Source organism: Pygoscelis adeliae, unplaced genomic scaffold, assembly GCF_000699105.1.
Source record: "Pygoscelis adeliae isolate BGI_AS28 unplaced genomic scaffold, ASM69910v1 Scaffold222, whole genome shotgun sequence".
NCBI lineage: Eukaryota > Metazoa > Chordata > Aves > Sphenisciformes > Spheniscidae > Pygoscelis > Pygoscelis adeliae.
Window position 1 is genome coordinate 287,590 of NW_008824309.1, and position 14,123 is coordinate 301,712.

Genomic DNA, 14,123 nt, shown 5'->3' on the forward strand with positions numbered 1-14,123 from the left:
AGAGTGTCCATTTTTCTGTTTGGAATCCTGCGGCCTTGTGTTGTAACAATTTACGTGATTGGGGTTTATGTAGCATTTCCGGCGCCTAAAATGGAGCTTCTGCTTTCATATTCATGATGATCTTTTCTATCTGAGTGAACATAACCACCTTGTCTGTCGTACTGCTTGAGTCCAGTGGAGAATTATCATTTAAACATAAAAATAATTGCAATTTAAGCATAGTTCTGGAACAGAAGCAAGGGGATATTTAATTGTGGAACATGCAGAAGAACACTGATCTCAAAATGGTGGTGAGGATTATTTTGTAAGTTTGGATATAAACAATTCGTGACAGTTGAAATTCCTCCTCATTATTAGGTTTTGGCCTAGAACACTTAGAACTGTAATCGTGTAACTTGTAAGATTTTTTTTTTTAGCTTTATCTTCACTGGAGTGTTAAACTCGTGTGGGAAGATCATCTATTAACAACTGTTTGCATGAAGTGACTCATTGAAAAGTGCGTCATCTTGGCTAATGACATGAGGTTGTGCAGTTTGGCAGTGAATAGTTCTTTGCAGCACTACGGTCTTTTCTGCTAGCTGGGGATCGAGTACAGATCATATGAATATTAAGCTACAATTTATGGTAAAAATTAAGGTTTCGGTTTGGTCCTTTCACAGGATCGTGCTGAGAGAGCAGCTCGCTTTGCAAAATCGAAGGAAGAAGCAGAAGCTGCAAAAGCTGCGGCTCTTCAGGCTAAACAGGCTGAAATAGAGGCCAGAAAAGAAGCATCTCAAAAGGAGCGAAGGTGAGTTCCTGTAGAGAAAGAAGTGTATATTTTTGGGGAAGAGAGGTAAGGAAACTTTACATAAACTTCTAAGAGATTTAATATACATCCTAAACTGTTAATTGATACCATGTTGAACTGCTTAAATAGTGATGTAAAAACTTAGCTATTTACATGAATATTACGTTCTCTGATAACTTTCATCCTTTTGACATTCCCGATAATGAAACACTAACCACCTTTCCTTGTGTGTTGTTTTAGTTAGATAAGAGCGTTTTCTGTCTGATCTTTGATTTAAATACCACGTATAATGGGGCTAGGTGGGGAACTAGATAAGGTGAGAATGTGATAGATAATGACGAGACAGAGTGACTGGGTAAGGTCAGTACTGCGCTGGGGAGCATGGTGCCGACCCAGCTATTCGGCCGTGTGCGCAGTTGCCTTGGATTCAGCAAGGCTTGATTGGGCTCGTCAGCTGTCTGGGCCAGAGCCGTCTCCTGCTTTGCCCAACGCTACTGTCCTAAGAAATACTCTGACCTGTAGAGACCTTATGTGGAGTTACGGAGCCACCGCGAGTCTAGTACTGCCCCTGAGCAGAGGGCGAGCACGGGGCTACCGGTGTTGGTGTTGAAACTCAGACAGTAATGCTGGGCCATAGCTAATGGGAGTTACTTGCCAAGCCAGCTTAAATGTCTATGCCCTCGTAGTACGACTTCTTGAAAAAAGAACAAAAGTAATACAGACTACACAAAAGAAATATGGTTTATATTTCATTCATTTATTAATTTCTTGCACGATTAGTGTAAATATCTTGTTTGAATGGCAACGGGTCTTGGACTCTGATAAAACCCAGAGGAGATGCATTGTCATGTGTAAGCAGATGGTTGTCAGCTGTGGATCCACACTTAGAGCCCATCTGCACTGCCATCAGTAGGATGACTGTCCCTCTCTTCCACGTTTCAATACTACCAAGCTAAAGGCCCAGGAGGGTTTGCCTGTAGCTGTTCGTCTGCTGACCAACCCCGATATGTATCCGCAGTGCAATAGCCAGGATTCAGTTCCGCCTCCCAGATGGATCTTCCTTTACTAACCAGTTCCCATCTGAAGCGCGACTGGAAGAAGCAAGGCAGTTTGCTGCACAGGTAAATTGGTGCTTTGTTTTCTCAGCTACGTGCCGATTACAACTTGGTGTAGCATCAGCTGGCTGTTGATTGTGGTGGAAATGTCATCAACTGCTTTCTTTTTTGTTTATTTGAAGGGGGTTTCGGTAGCAGCCTTTTCCAGCACCACCAACTGCCGTTGTATTACTGCAGCATATCGTTAGTAAGAGGTAGTAGGATATGAAAAGTCCTTCATTTCTCTGTGTGAAGGTGACTGCTAGTTTGATACAGAACTCTTGGGTCAATATGGCAAGGTATACTCAACTGGCAAGTCTGCAGTTGTTTGAAAGTGAAGGGTTATAAGTAAAATGTTTTCTGTATGTTTTCACAGACGGTTGGCAATGCTTACGGCAATTTTTCACTGGCAACAATGTTTCCCAGAAGGGAGTTTACCAAAGAAGATTACGGAAAGAAATTACTGGAGCTAGAGTTAGCACCCAGCGCTTCAGTAGTGTTGCTGCCGGTAGGTGTTGGGTTTGGTTCGTTTGCTTTTCGTTTCCTTGCAAACAGCAATACTGTAGCTGTATAGCTGCTTTTAGTAGGCCATGGTAGTATTTGGCTTGAATTCTGGTCTTTTCTGTGGCTAAGACAGATTGCCAAATTACTTTAACTTTTGTCAGGACTGATTTGGAAAAGGATTTTTTCTGAAGCCGATAAATGGTGGTGTAGATATTTGTCTAATGGGTAACCAAAGGAGTTCTCGTGTGTCTGCTGAGCTGCTTCTAAATTATGTGTGAAATAAATACTCTGTCTGCAAGAGCGCGACGTTAATATCTGACACGTTTGCTTTATGTGTTCCTGACCAGGCGGGAAGACCTGCTACTTCTGTTGTTCAGGCTTCAGGCGGTGATCTGTGGAAGTTCTTGGGCACAATACTTTATCCCCTCTTAGCAGTTTGGAGATTTATTAGCAACTTCCTGTTTACGAGTCCGCCCCCCTCAAGGTCTACTGTGAGATCAGCTCATCCGCAAGACCGCGCAAATCCCTCGACATCTAGCAGCATTGAGCAAAGCAGGTAACCAAAACTGTTCAAGGCAGCTGGTTCTCAAGCTGCCTGCTGGAATTGTTTTCACCGTGTGGTGGGGAACTGAACTGTTGCTGTCTCTTAACTGCTGCCCTCTCCTTGTGGTTTCTGGCCACCACTCTTGGCCACAAACCCTTGTTTGGAAGATAAAAATTTTGAAAACTGCGCGTCAAATCGTTACGGTATGGTTGTGCAACCAACTCGAGCATCTGAAGTCTGATTTTGGCAGTTGAGGTGTTGTATTGCCTAGAGAATGGGAGATGGGCTGTGCCAGGAGAGCCACTAGGCCCTTCCACGCGAGGCAGCCGCGTATCGCTTCAATGACAGGTGCTTTCTGGGGGAAACGAGATCCTGTCGGTTGGTCTGACTGCTAAATGACAAATTTTCAGCTGGGTATTGCTTCCCAAGGAAACAAAGGGCTGTGAAGAAAACGGTTATTGGGGATAAGGGAAGGAAGGATGCATGATTTGCATTTATTGCATTCGCTTCTCGCGTGTGATTATTACTGGGGAAACTGTCAAACCTCCCTGTCGTTTGTACCCTAGGCAAGCAGTCAGGAAACGAGTAGTGGAAAAGCGGGGGGACGACTTCAAAAAAGAAGGCAAAATATATAGACTGAGGACTCAAGACGATGGAGAAGATGAAAACAATACTTGGAATGGAAATTCTACACAACAAATGTAGCTTTGAGTAACTGCAGTAATCACTGTCTAGCGCTTTTTTTTTTTTCTTTCCTTTCTTATTTGATCTAAGTCAACTAAAGCTTCTGGACAAGTGGGGCTCACTTTACACTGACTGAATTACTTAATTCTTATTCCTGTAGCGGAGTATGGAATAAAGTCACCTAAGTCAGAAAAAGCAAGCGGGTGTAGCTGAGGCCTAGAAGCAGAGAGTTAAAAAGACTGAAAATCTCCATCAGCTTTCATGATCATTACCCTACTGCCGTAGAAGGGCACTTTTTAATCTATAAATATTCTGCTACATAAATTTAAGGGCCAGATATTAATATAAAGGTCACGGTAGGCGATGACTGATTAAAATGAGGGTTTCGGAAGCACTATAAGTAGCAAATCAGGTAACTAATTTATGTTTAACTTTTTTCTTGCTTCTGCAACTGCAAGCAAAACCTTGTAGTTTTTAATTCCCCAAGCACTCAATAAACTGTTTTCCAGAAAACATAACTGTCTTCTCTGGTGAAGTTCTCCTGACATACTTGTGACACAAGGAAGCAAGCGGTTAGGCTCATACACTGAAATTTAAAATAGAGCAGACACGCTTCTTGTTCTGGTTTAAATGACCTTATTTGGGAGTTGTTCATATTAAAATCTGGTAAAACACATTGGAAATAGTGTTTTGGGTCCAGGCTATGGTACAGGAAGAAAAAAGATGGGTCTTTGTCCCACAAAGCGGAACTGTTGCTAGCAGGGGGCTGCTGCAGTACAAGGGCCTGCAAGCTTTTATTTTGGATGAGGGGTCGTAGCCTTCCTGCGTGGAAGGATCCTTCCCCCACACCACGTACTGTGCACCTCATTGTCAGAGACCTAAATGTGACCGGTGTTCCGCGCTGCTTCGGATTCCTAGTGAGAGGAGATTGAATTAAGTATTGCACTCTGTACTGGCATAGCACTAGGGCCACTTCCATGGGGTTTTTTAAATAACTTATGGCACATAATTCAAAAAATGCCATATATTAAATAAAGGAAAGGGGGGGGGAAACCCCAATACAGCAGCTGCAATAGAACAGTACATTCTCCTAGACCAGTTTTCACCAGCATAGAGAGACACTTGTCTTAGAACCGCTAAGAAGCTGTAGAGTCTCTAGGGGATGCTCTCGGGTTCCTTGAAGAGACCTGCGTCGTCCAAGGGGAGATGATGAAGCGAGAACAGATGAGAGTTGAGGTTCAGAATCCTTATGCAGATAGAAACAAGCAATTTTACTTTTGTCTGTAAGAAGTCAACTCAATAATGCCTGGGGAGGAAAGAGGCGTTTAACGTAGGAAAAAAATCTCCTTTGTATTTGAAAGTTGGTAAGCAAACACCAGAATGACGGGGAGGTAGCAGTAAGGCAAGACACACAGTTGCAGCAGTACAAGCACTAGGTTTCTTTTCCTGGTGCTACAGGCTTTTTTTTTTTTTTTTTAATAAAAACCCAAACCACACACTTTAGCAAGTGGAAACTTTACAGTTTACTAAGTTCCATGTGTGACAGTTTACGGGATCTTTTGGATAATTTTCCATACATACATGCAAGAGCAGCCAAGCCCAGTGCTCCAACTGCAGAAAGAGCGAAAAGCACGTACAGCGCTATTTCTGCGCTTTGTGATGTCAAATCTAATCCCAAAAAACGCACGCTGTCAGCTGGTCCTGGTGTGGTGTCTGTGGGCGTCGCTGTCCGTGGGGAAACAAGAAGAAAGTATTAGCACGCAGCCTGGGGTGAACGCTTTCACGCGCGGGGGTGCATTGCTGCTTCCTGCCTCTACGAGGCTTTCAGCGTCGCTGTTCACTACTCTGGCAGCAGCCGTAGTTCTTTGGGATCAGACACGATTCTAGCTCAGAGCAAAGGCACAACTGAGGCTGATGGTGCAATTCTTGAGCCTCCGGGAGAGGCAAGTGTTCTCTGGCAGCCGTGGTCGTCCCAAAAAGCCAATAAAAACGATTATTTAAAAACCCCACACTAGCACTGGTTGCTGTTCAGTGTGCTCCCCTAGTTCAGAGAACGTAAATGACAAAAGAATCGGTATTTCCAAAGGCTTACCCAAAACACCCATCCGTATAAAGTATTCAAAATCGGTTAGAAAAAATGATGTGGGAATACTGAATGCGTATGGTTTGGAAAACATCTTGGGCAGTTCTCTTAATCAGAGAAAAGTAGAATAGAGTAACTTTTTTGCTGCATTTTGGAGACAGGCACGAACCGAGGTGCTACGGCACAAAGTTTAGTCACTGTTCTGGTTTCGCATACAGAAGTGACACAATCCCGCATGAATGTCTTCAGTCATAACTGAAGACTAGCCAGTGCACTGCTGGAGCCCTTAAAAAGAACACTGCAGAAAATGGTGGTGTCTTTAAAGACCGTAGATTGTGGAAATCTTTTGGGATTAGAATCAGATGCGCGCGCACAAGCACGATTTCTGCTGCATCACTTACCTTCAGGCTTCTGTTCCAGACAGGGATGGGGGCCCGTTGCTGGGTCTGGAAACCCGTTGCAGTTTATGATCCGCGAGTAATACCTGGCAGAGGCCTTGGGGCGCCGCGGCAAGTTGGGGTCTGTGAAATTCACGTGATAGAACCCAAACCTTTCGTCAAAGCCCGCTGCCCACTCGAAGTTGTCCATCAGCGTCCATGCGGTGTAGCCTCGTAAGTCGACGCCGTCGAGCACGACGGCTGTTAGGAGGACCAGGCAGAGCAGGTTAGGTGTGCAGCCGGGTGACAGGAGGCACCACCGCTAGGCCAGCAGTGGCACAAAGGTGCTCCAGGGCACCACACAGCAGCAGGGTGCCGAGCGCAGCGAGGTTACTGCCGCACGGGCCTCACGGGGTTTGCCCTCTCCCCGTTCCCACCTCCCTCACATCTTTGCCTTAGCTCAGTTGCTTTGAGGTAGCTCAGCTGCCAAGTTACAGCTAACGCGCAACCAGGGTAGCCCAGCCTGCCACTATTGGAGGCTGCTTTCCTCTGCTCCAAAAATGAAAGCTTTTGTCCGAAAAGCAAAGGTTTAGGAATCGAGAAGAAAAGCCATCAACATGCAACCGTTGCTTAAACAAGCGCTTGCGGGGCCTCGCTGCTACAAGGCGGTAAGCGAGCGCTCTCTGAGCATCTGGCTGGCAGCTCCCACTACGGCAGAAAAACAAACTGAAGAAGCCCTTCCTCGATGTTGCTCGGCCACTGCTGTAACTGAAACCAGTTTGGGTTGGGGTTTTTTTGTTTTTAAAAAGATGCAGTTTTTAGACACAGCAGTAGTCAAACTAGAAGGCAAAGTAGGCATTCACAGCAGGTACCCGTCAAGTAGTGGAACCTTCTTCTGCCCGGTGCAGCTATACAAGGGAGCTGCAGTTACCCTGCTAAACCCAGGGTTTGTTCTTCCTTTGGATCACCTTTCCCTGCAACGTCGTGGCTATCCGTGGCCAGTTTCTGCTAAACCCAAAGGCTCTCAGAAGCGGATACAGAGTAAACCCATGCGGGTGTGCAACTTGCAAGTGCGATGGCAGTGCTCTTTCAGCTCTTCACGACTTGCTTTATACGCCTCAGCCGTGGGGCCAGACGCTGCTGCTTGCTAGAGATTTGGATGAGCAGATTTAAATAATCGCTCTTACCTTTCAGTGCTTCGTTAACGTAGCTCCGATAGTAATGCGTTCGCCAAGTGTCATTGAGGTCTGAGGCTCCCCTTTCTGAGATCCCATTTTCAGTCACGTAAATCGGAGGGTTGTTGTACTCTTTCTTTATCCATCTCAGGAGCTTTCGGAAGCCAAAGGGTGTCACCTTTAGCCAGAAGGAACCGGAGTTCAGCCAGCTGCGGTCGGTTACTGAAGCTACACCCCTGCAGAGGAGGACACAGTGATCAAGGGACCAGTCCCAAGTGCCTGGTGCTGTGCCTGGCACCTCATTGCTGCAGGGCTGAGAAATACGGTGCTGAGCTCTGCGGAAAACTGAACCGGAGGTGACGTGGCAAGCTGGGGAAAGCACAGCCAGCTGAGGTGGTGCTGGTGCTTACAAGCCTCCAGAAAACACTTCTCATACTTTGCTTTACAATCATGTTCTGCTTAAATCAACTATGGCTGAGGATGTGATGTTCTCTCCAAATCTTTGTCCGTTGACACCATTTCTGATGTTCAACGTCTAATGCAGTGCTTGAGCACACAAAATTGCCACTAACACCTACGTCCAGGAATGCAAGACGGAGCCCAGTGTCCTTCTACGGGGCTAAACCACAGGGGCTGGGATGCAGCAGCAAAGGGAAGTGACAATAATTTCATATCTTCTCTGTGGAAAGGTTTCGGAAAACAGCCTGTGTTCACCCTGTGTGTGGTCCCACCGTTACCTTAATTCTCATCAGAAAAACCAGTAAGCTCCTATTGTTTACCTTTGGAAGCTGGGGAAAGAAATCGGTATCTAAATAAAAATCTTGACTTATGTATACTTAACCATGAAGTCATTTAGATGCTTAGGCTTTGAACTTATGTTTACCCGATGTGGTGAGGGAACTAACAACTGTTTAACAGCAAATGGAGCAGTATCCATAAAACCAGGATAATCTAGCAGTTCAAACTGCGGATTGGGGGCAGGAAATACAATAAATACTGTTTACAGCTGATCCCAAACTATTGGGAGACTCACAAGTGTGGATTCCTTCCTTTAGTAGATCCTCTAATTTTCTTTGTTCTGTTTTAAACACTCATATTTACCATCAGGTCTGTAAAAAAAGGCCTGTTGCTGGACTTCTGTGAAAATAACAGTATCACAGATACTGTTGGGGGGTATTTTCCCTATTATTGGTTACGACAGCTTAAAATATGTGTCTCAGCTTTATTTGCTATCAGTTTACGTTGCTCAGTTGGCCCAGGCTCCAGGTGCATATATTTTACTTGACCAATAATTTACATTCATCTCTTACCTATCAGAATCATACGACAGAACCCCAGCAGGGTAGTTTACGTTGTATGTTAAAACTGTAGTATAATGATTTAGACCGAAGTAGTCATATGTGCCTTTAATTCTTTGCTTTTCACTTTCAGTAAATTCTGGAAGTCTGCAATAGAAAACAGAGAACAGTATAAACCCCTCAAAATGTAAGTCTTCTCAGGATTTCCCCTTCTTTTGCTTCTACCCCTCCCCAGTCCGATTGTGTAAACTAAACTAAGCTTTTGCTAGAATATGCAATTCATGCTGCCTGCCCTACTAACGTTCTCCAAGATCTTCCACCGACCAGAAAAGAGACACCTGGTGGCTAGAGGTTCTGCTCATGGTCAAACAAGAAGTTTGACCATTATCCTGCTTTTTAAGACAGGAAACAGTGTTTGCCCGGTCAGGAATGGGTTGGGAGGAACTGGTGACAACCATTTTGGTTGTCGTGTGCTTACCACAACCCTATGGAGATCCAGATGCAGTGGATCGCGAGTGACCTGTCTCAGCCCACCATCCTGCAAGAGCATGACTAGCTCTGACAGAGGGAAGCATGAAGTGGTGCCTCCTAGCAGCCAGGGACATCCAGGGGTCCTGTCCCCGCTCAGGGGAGCTGTCACGAGCCCCCTCAAAACACTGTACTCCTGCTTGCACGCACTGAAGGTGCAGCCAGCCATCTGTGCTAAGATGTGCTTCACAGCAGCAGGGGAGCAGGCATCCGCTACGAGAGGAGCTCTTCTCTGCCTGGCAGTAGTAGTACTTGGTAGGTCATGGCAGAGGCTAATACAGGGTTGTCTCATAAACTCTGGCTTCTACACGGAAACAATAAAACCTCCTGAGCTTTCTCCCTGAGATCCACACTTTGAACACACTCCGTGTGTAATGCTGGCATCCCTGGTACCAGCACCACAAGCACAAGGGGAGGTACCATGACCCTTCCGGAGGAACATGGGAAAACCCAGGAGAAACTGGGAACTAGGCGCTCTGTGTGGACTCTACCATTTAATCCCAAAGTGCTTGGTTCCCTTCAAAAGGGAGACCTCCTCAGCAAAGAACATCTCCCCCTTTGGGAGCTGCAGCCCTGCACAGAGTAAGACCCGGAGTCAGGGACATCCAGGGTACCCTGGAGCAAGGAGCGAGGTTTCAGCTCCCTCTTTTAGCCAGAAGAGGGAGAAAATTCTCCTGGGAATTAGGTCCCTAGGCAACCCCCGCTGAAAATGCAGCCAGTACTCCTGGCGATTTGGCGATGCTTGAGAGTTTGCAGTCTTAGACTGAGGACAGGACTTCTTCCCCAGACTGAGACGCTTGGGCACGTTATCTCATAAAGCAACACACAGTGACTTTGCTGTCTTACCAATGGCAGCAACTGCCAGAGCAGAAATAACGCGTCCAAAAAAGTGCTCAAGAGCACAAGTGTTTTAGGCCCATATAAAAGCATAACTCCAATCTTGAAGAGCCCTGCCCTTGCTGCAGAGCACACACCGACTCTTCCACCATCATCTCCCTCATTTCAAAACAAGTGGTCTTTCACATTTTCAGAGGGGAATGACCAGGAATAGCCCCAGACCTAATATACCCCATCAAATTGCTATTAAAGTGAAGAGGGGAAAAAAGTGCTTCCCTTATATGTGCCTAAAAAGGGAGGGAAAAGGAAAAACATTCATGATGGAGCACTGCTAGCACAATAGGTTAAGAATAATTAATGGGAATGGAAAACAGGAAACATAATTCAGAGGCACCAATGAGTTCTCGGTGCTCGAGTTCAGGACATCATTTTAAGAACAGTTAAAACACACTTACCAGGGTCAGGTAAAGCACTGTGGCTAATGCAGAGCATTTACTGTGTCACTCTGAGCTGCCAACTTATTACCCCAAAGATATGCTATATTAGTAAAGTTAGTTTTCAAGAGAGGTAAGGACAGGGAAGGGGCAAAATGTACACTAGAGTCTTGCTGTGAGGATACAGTAAGATTTTTTTTTACAGTAGCATTGCAATAGAATCATTGAAATTTAGCACTTCTTTCAGAAAAGCAGGTTTCAGCACAGCAAGTAAAACAAAAGCAAATATGTGCCTGGGCTCTTACCGGGACCGGCTCAGACCCTGAGCCAGACTGCGTTCCCGAATCCTCGTTTTCATCACTTCGTTATAATCGCCGTTTTTGAAAATGGGATGAGCAAACCAACCTAGAAAAAACTAAGCCAGGGAATAAGGGAGAAGGATAAATTATGTACCAAAACAAGGGATTTAACCATTCCTCTTCCTGCGCTGCTTTATATGTAGTACCTGAATTTACAATGAACAGGCACATGGAGGTATGCAGGGATGCCCATTCAATGGCAGAAAATTTAACAAGCTTTTGGCACTGCAATCATATTTTGTCTCAATTGTGTTGCACACTTGATCAGCCACCAGAAGAGGGAGATCTCCCCTCGCAGTGGTGCCTCTGGCTCATCCTTTTCTTTCGTGCTGGCATGGTGAGATGCTGACCTGGGTTTTGGGCATCTCCAGCACCCAGGATGGGGGTGCCACCATGAACAAACCCAGGAGCAGCAGGGAGAGCTGTGACTGGGTGTCTCTGTACCTGCAAGTATCGTCTGGCAGCGTCGATGTCCTCCTGGTTGTGTGGGTTCCTTGGTTCTGCCCAGTCAGAGTTGATGGTGATAGAGATTAAACCTCCTTGTTTTGCCCGGTAGGTCTCATTGTAGAGGTGCCAGGCTTCCGCGTGGGCCTTTATTAAGTTGTGCCCCACCACATAAGGGGCTCGCCCTGGCCGAACGGAGATGCCTGCAGAGACAGTGACAGCACAGGCAGTCGAGCAGCAGTTCCCAGCTTTCTCATCGGCTGCTTCCCAGGTTAACACAACACCCAGGACACCCAGAACTGCCTGCTGGTAAATGAATGAAAATGCAGCGTCTGGTGCCCTCAGGTCCAGCCCTGGGCTGAGATGGCTGCTTCGGCAGAGAGAGCTGAAGGTGCAGCTGCAGCGGGCAGGCTGTGTGGGACCCCACATTGCCCCTTCCTCCCCCTGTGGCGGGACACGGGCTGGCTCAGCTCTCTGCCCGTGCAGGGCTGCCGGCCCCAGCCACAGGCTGCTGCCCCCCAGTGTGTGCTCAGGCCAGCTCCCATCCCTCCCCTTCCCCTGCTTCTACCCTACAGCTGAGCTTGGCCCTCCTCCAGCCCTAACCCTTCTCTACAGTCACTGGAGCTGCTCTGGAAATGGGGTCTGCTCCAGGCAGCAAGTCTAATCCAGAGGTTGCAGAGGAGGGGTGGGTTCGAGGAGTGGAAGAAGGAGGCTGGGTCTTGGAGGGGACAGGCAAAGTGAAAGAAGGATCCGTTCACCACCCCACAGCAGTCCAAACCCCATTTATCCCCACCACACCATCCTCCTTGCTCTACCTGTGCAAGGCCCTAGCATCTATTCTGCTGCAGCATAAAACAGAGTTGTGCCTACAGTGCTGCACAGGCTCTGAGGTTATGCCCAGCAGTCTTACCTGGAGCAGCTGTGCCAACACCATAGCCAAAATATGCAGTGTTGTAGGGTTCATTGAGGGTTATCCAAAATTTCACCTTATCTCCCAGTCTCTGGAAGAGGAGCTCAGCATATTCCTTAAACCTCTGAACGATAGTATCATTCTCCCACCCACCGATGTTCTGCAGCGCCTGTGGGAGGTCCCAATGATAGAGAGTCACCTGTGGGGAAAGACAGCAAGAGAAAGGACTCAACCTGTCACTTTCAGAAATAAGGACAATAACCCAGCCTCCTTTATGAACATGAATAAACTGTGCTTTGATCTGCAGCTACCTTTTCCTAATGGTGTTTGAGCTTGTAGCGATCACTTGCGCACTCAAATAAAATCGCTTTTTGCCAGTGTTTCGGTTTCTTTAGGACATGGGGAAGTGACTCGAACTCTAAGGACTGCCTGATGGTGAAGATGAAGCTTTTACCAAAAACCACCACAACCTTGTGATAGCAAGAGCTCATCAGTCAAGAACTGCTGGGGCTGTACTGACTCTCAGATGACATACACATGAACTAAACACCTCTTTGGGCTGGTACATCCGTCGGACCAGCCTAGAGCAACGCCATGAAGGCACAGGTTTGCTCAGGCATGAGCTGACGCTTGTGTAGATATTCCCGTATTGCCCCAGTATGGTGTGCATACACATGTATACAGCGTTTGGTGCTGCCATGTGCACTCTCTACACAGGCCAGGGCTCTCCCTTGTGCTCAGCGGCTACCAAGGCAGAAACCTTGGCCACCTTCCCTCCTGGGGAGTCCCTCTGTCAGAGTGCCGTGGCCAGAACAAAGGAAAAGGTTGTTTTCTTCCAGTCACCCCACAGTATCGTTTCAACAACAGAGTCGCTACATGGCAAAACTATGAAGACATCGATAAAACAGTTCTACCCAACAAAAATATACGTAACCATCTATACTCTTATACTTGTTTATCCTACCTGTAAGTAGGACAGGGATAGGTAATAGACATTTGAAGAACCATCTTTAAATACACTTTTTATAACTTTTTCTTTTCCCAGGCACTTCCTAACAGTGTTGGTTTAGGTACTCAGTTCTTACAAAAGAACATTAAACTCACATTAGGAGGGACTGTCCCATTATGGTTACATTGCATCTACAGCTTAACTTTGCAGGTGATGTATTAACCATAACACTCCCAGCAAGGAACCCAAATATTCTAACATACCAGAGCCTGCTTGGCTAAGCAAGGAGTTTCTTAATGAGCTATAACTCAAAAAAGCGATCATATAAAAAGTGGGAACAGGTGCAGAAAATGAAGAAAACAAGGAAATTGGAAAAGCCAACTCCTTCCCGATTCTGCAAGTACACTGTTAACAAAAAAGAAGTTCAGAGAAAGCAGGAGTGCGCTGCTGAACGGAGGAAGACTGCCTAGTGATGGAAACTGCTCAACAGTCTTCTTGCTCCCAGACCTCTGTGTGTACCAGCATGGTTTGGGGAGGACAGGGACAGCCAGCAGTACACAGAAAAAAGGTACGTGTGTCCAAGTCTATGGAGACAGGTTAGATTCACCCAACAGTGCTGAAAGAGCTGATTGATGCAGTGGTGAGGTCACTGTCCATTACATGTGACAAACCATGCCGATCAATGGAGCTTCCTGACTCCTGGGAAAAGAATAATGTTACATCTGTCTCCAAGAAAGGCAAGAAGGAGGATCCTGGGAACTACGGCTTGGTCAGCCTCACCTCAGTCTCTGGAAAAATCACTGAGTAGGTCCTTGTGGAATCTACTTCCAAGCACATGAGGGGTGAGAAGGTAATTGGAATCAGCCAACAATAAGGTTACCGTGATCTTTCTGGGTAGTAATTATTTCTAACATATCACTATATTCCCAGTTCATTTGCTTATGCAACAACCATGTTTCCTTGCGGAACACAATGAAAAACAATTCCTCTGTGGAGGAGGGTGTGGATGGAAACACACACATGTACTCTGAGCATCAGACTTGGGCTCTGCTATTTTTTAGTTAGCTGAAAGTTACCGTTTTTAGTTACCTGAGGCATAATATTAGCTGCCAGAAG

General features: G+C 46.3%; 2 protein-coding genes across 3 annotated transcripts in view; one reads left to right on the forward strand and one right to left on the reverse strand.

Moving 5' to 3' along the window:
• Positions 1–4,131, forward strand: part of UBXN4 (UBX domain protein 4) — a 15,913-nt gene extending 11,782 nt beyond the window's left edge. For both annotated transcript variants that reach the window (XM_009318933.1, XM_009318932.1), the window contains exons 9-13: positions 660–787; positions 1,806–1,908; positions 2,258–2,389; positions 2,733–2,941; positions 3,496–4,131. In XM_009318933.1, coding sequence (XP_009317208.1) covers positions 660–787; positions 1,806–1,908; positions 2,258–2,389; positions 2,733–2,941; positions 3,496–3,634 — 711 coding nt within the window. In that variant the 3' untranslated portion in view covers positions 3,635–4,131. The remainder of the gene's footprint in view (positions 1–659; positions 788–1,805; positions 1,909–2,257; positions 2,390–2,732; positions 2,942–3,495) is intronic.
• Positions 4,132–5,129: 998 nt separating this feature from the next.
• Positions 5,130–14,123, reverse strand: part of LCT (lactase) — a 21,449-nt gene continuing 12,455 nt past the window's right edge. The window contains 8 exon segments of the mRNA XM_009318934.1: positions 5,130–5,338; positions 6,098–6,334; positions 7,261–7,484; positions 8,559–8,693; positions 10,651–10,760; positions 11,149–11,351; positions 12,059–12,257; positions 14,097–14,123. The exon segment at positions 14,097–14,123 is cut by the window's right edge and continues 6 nt beyond it. Of these exon segments, the coding sequence (XP_009317209.1) occupies positions 5,130–5,338; positions 6,098–6,334; positions 7,261–7,484; positions 8,559–8,693; positions 10,651–10,760; positions 11,149–11,351; positions 12,059–12,257; positions 14,097–14,123 (1,344 nt within the window).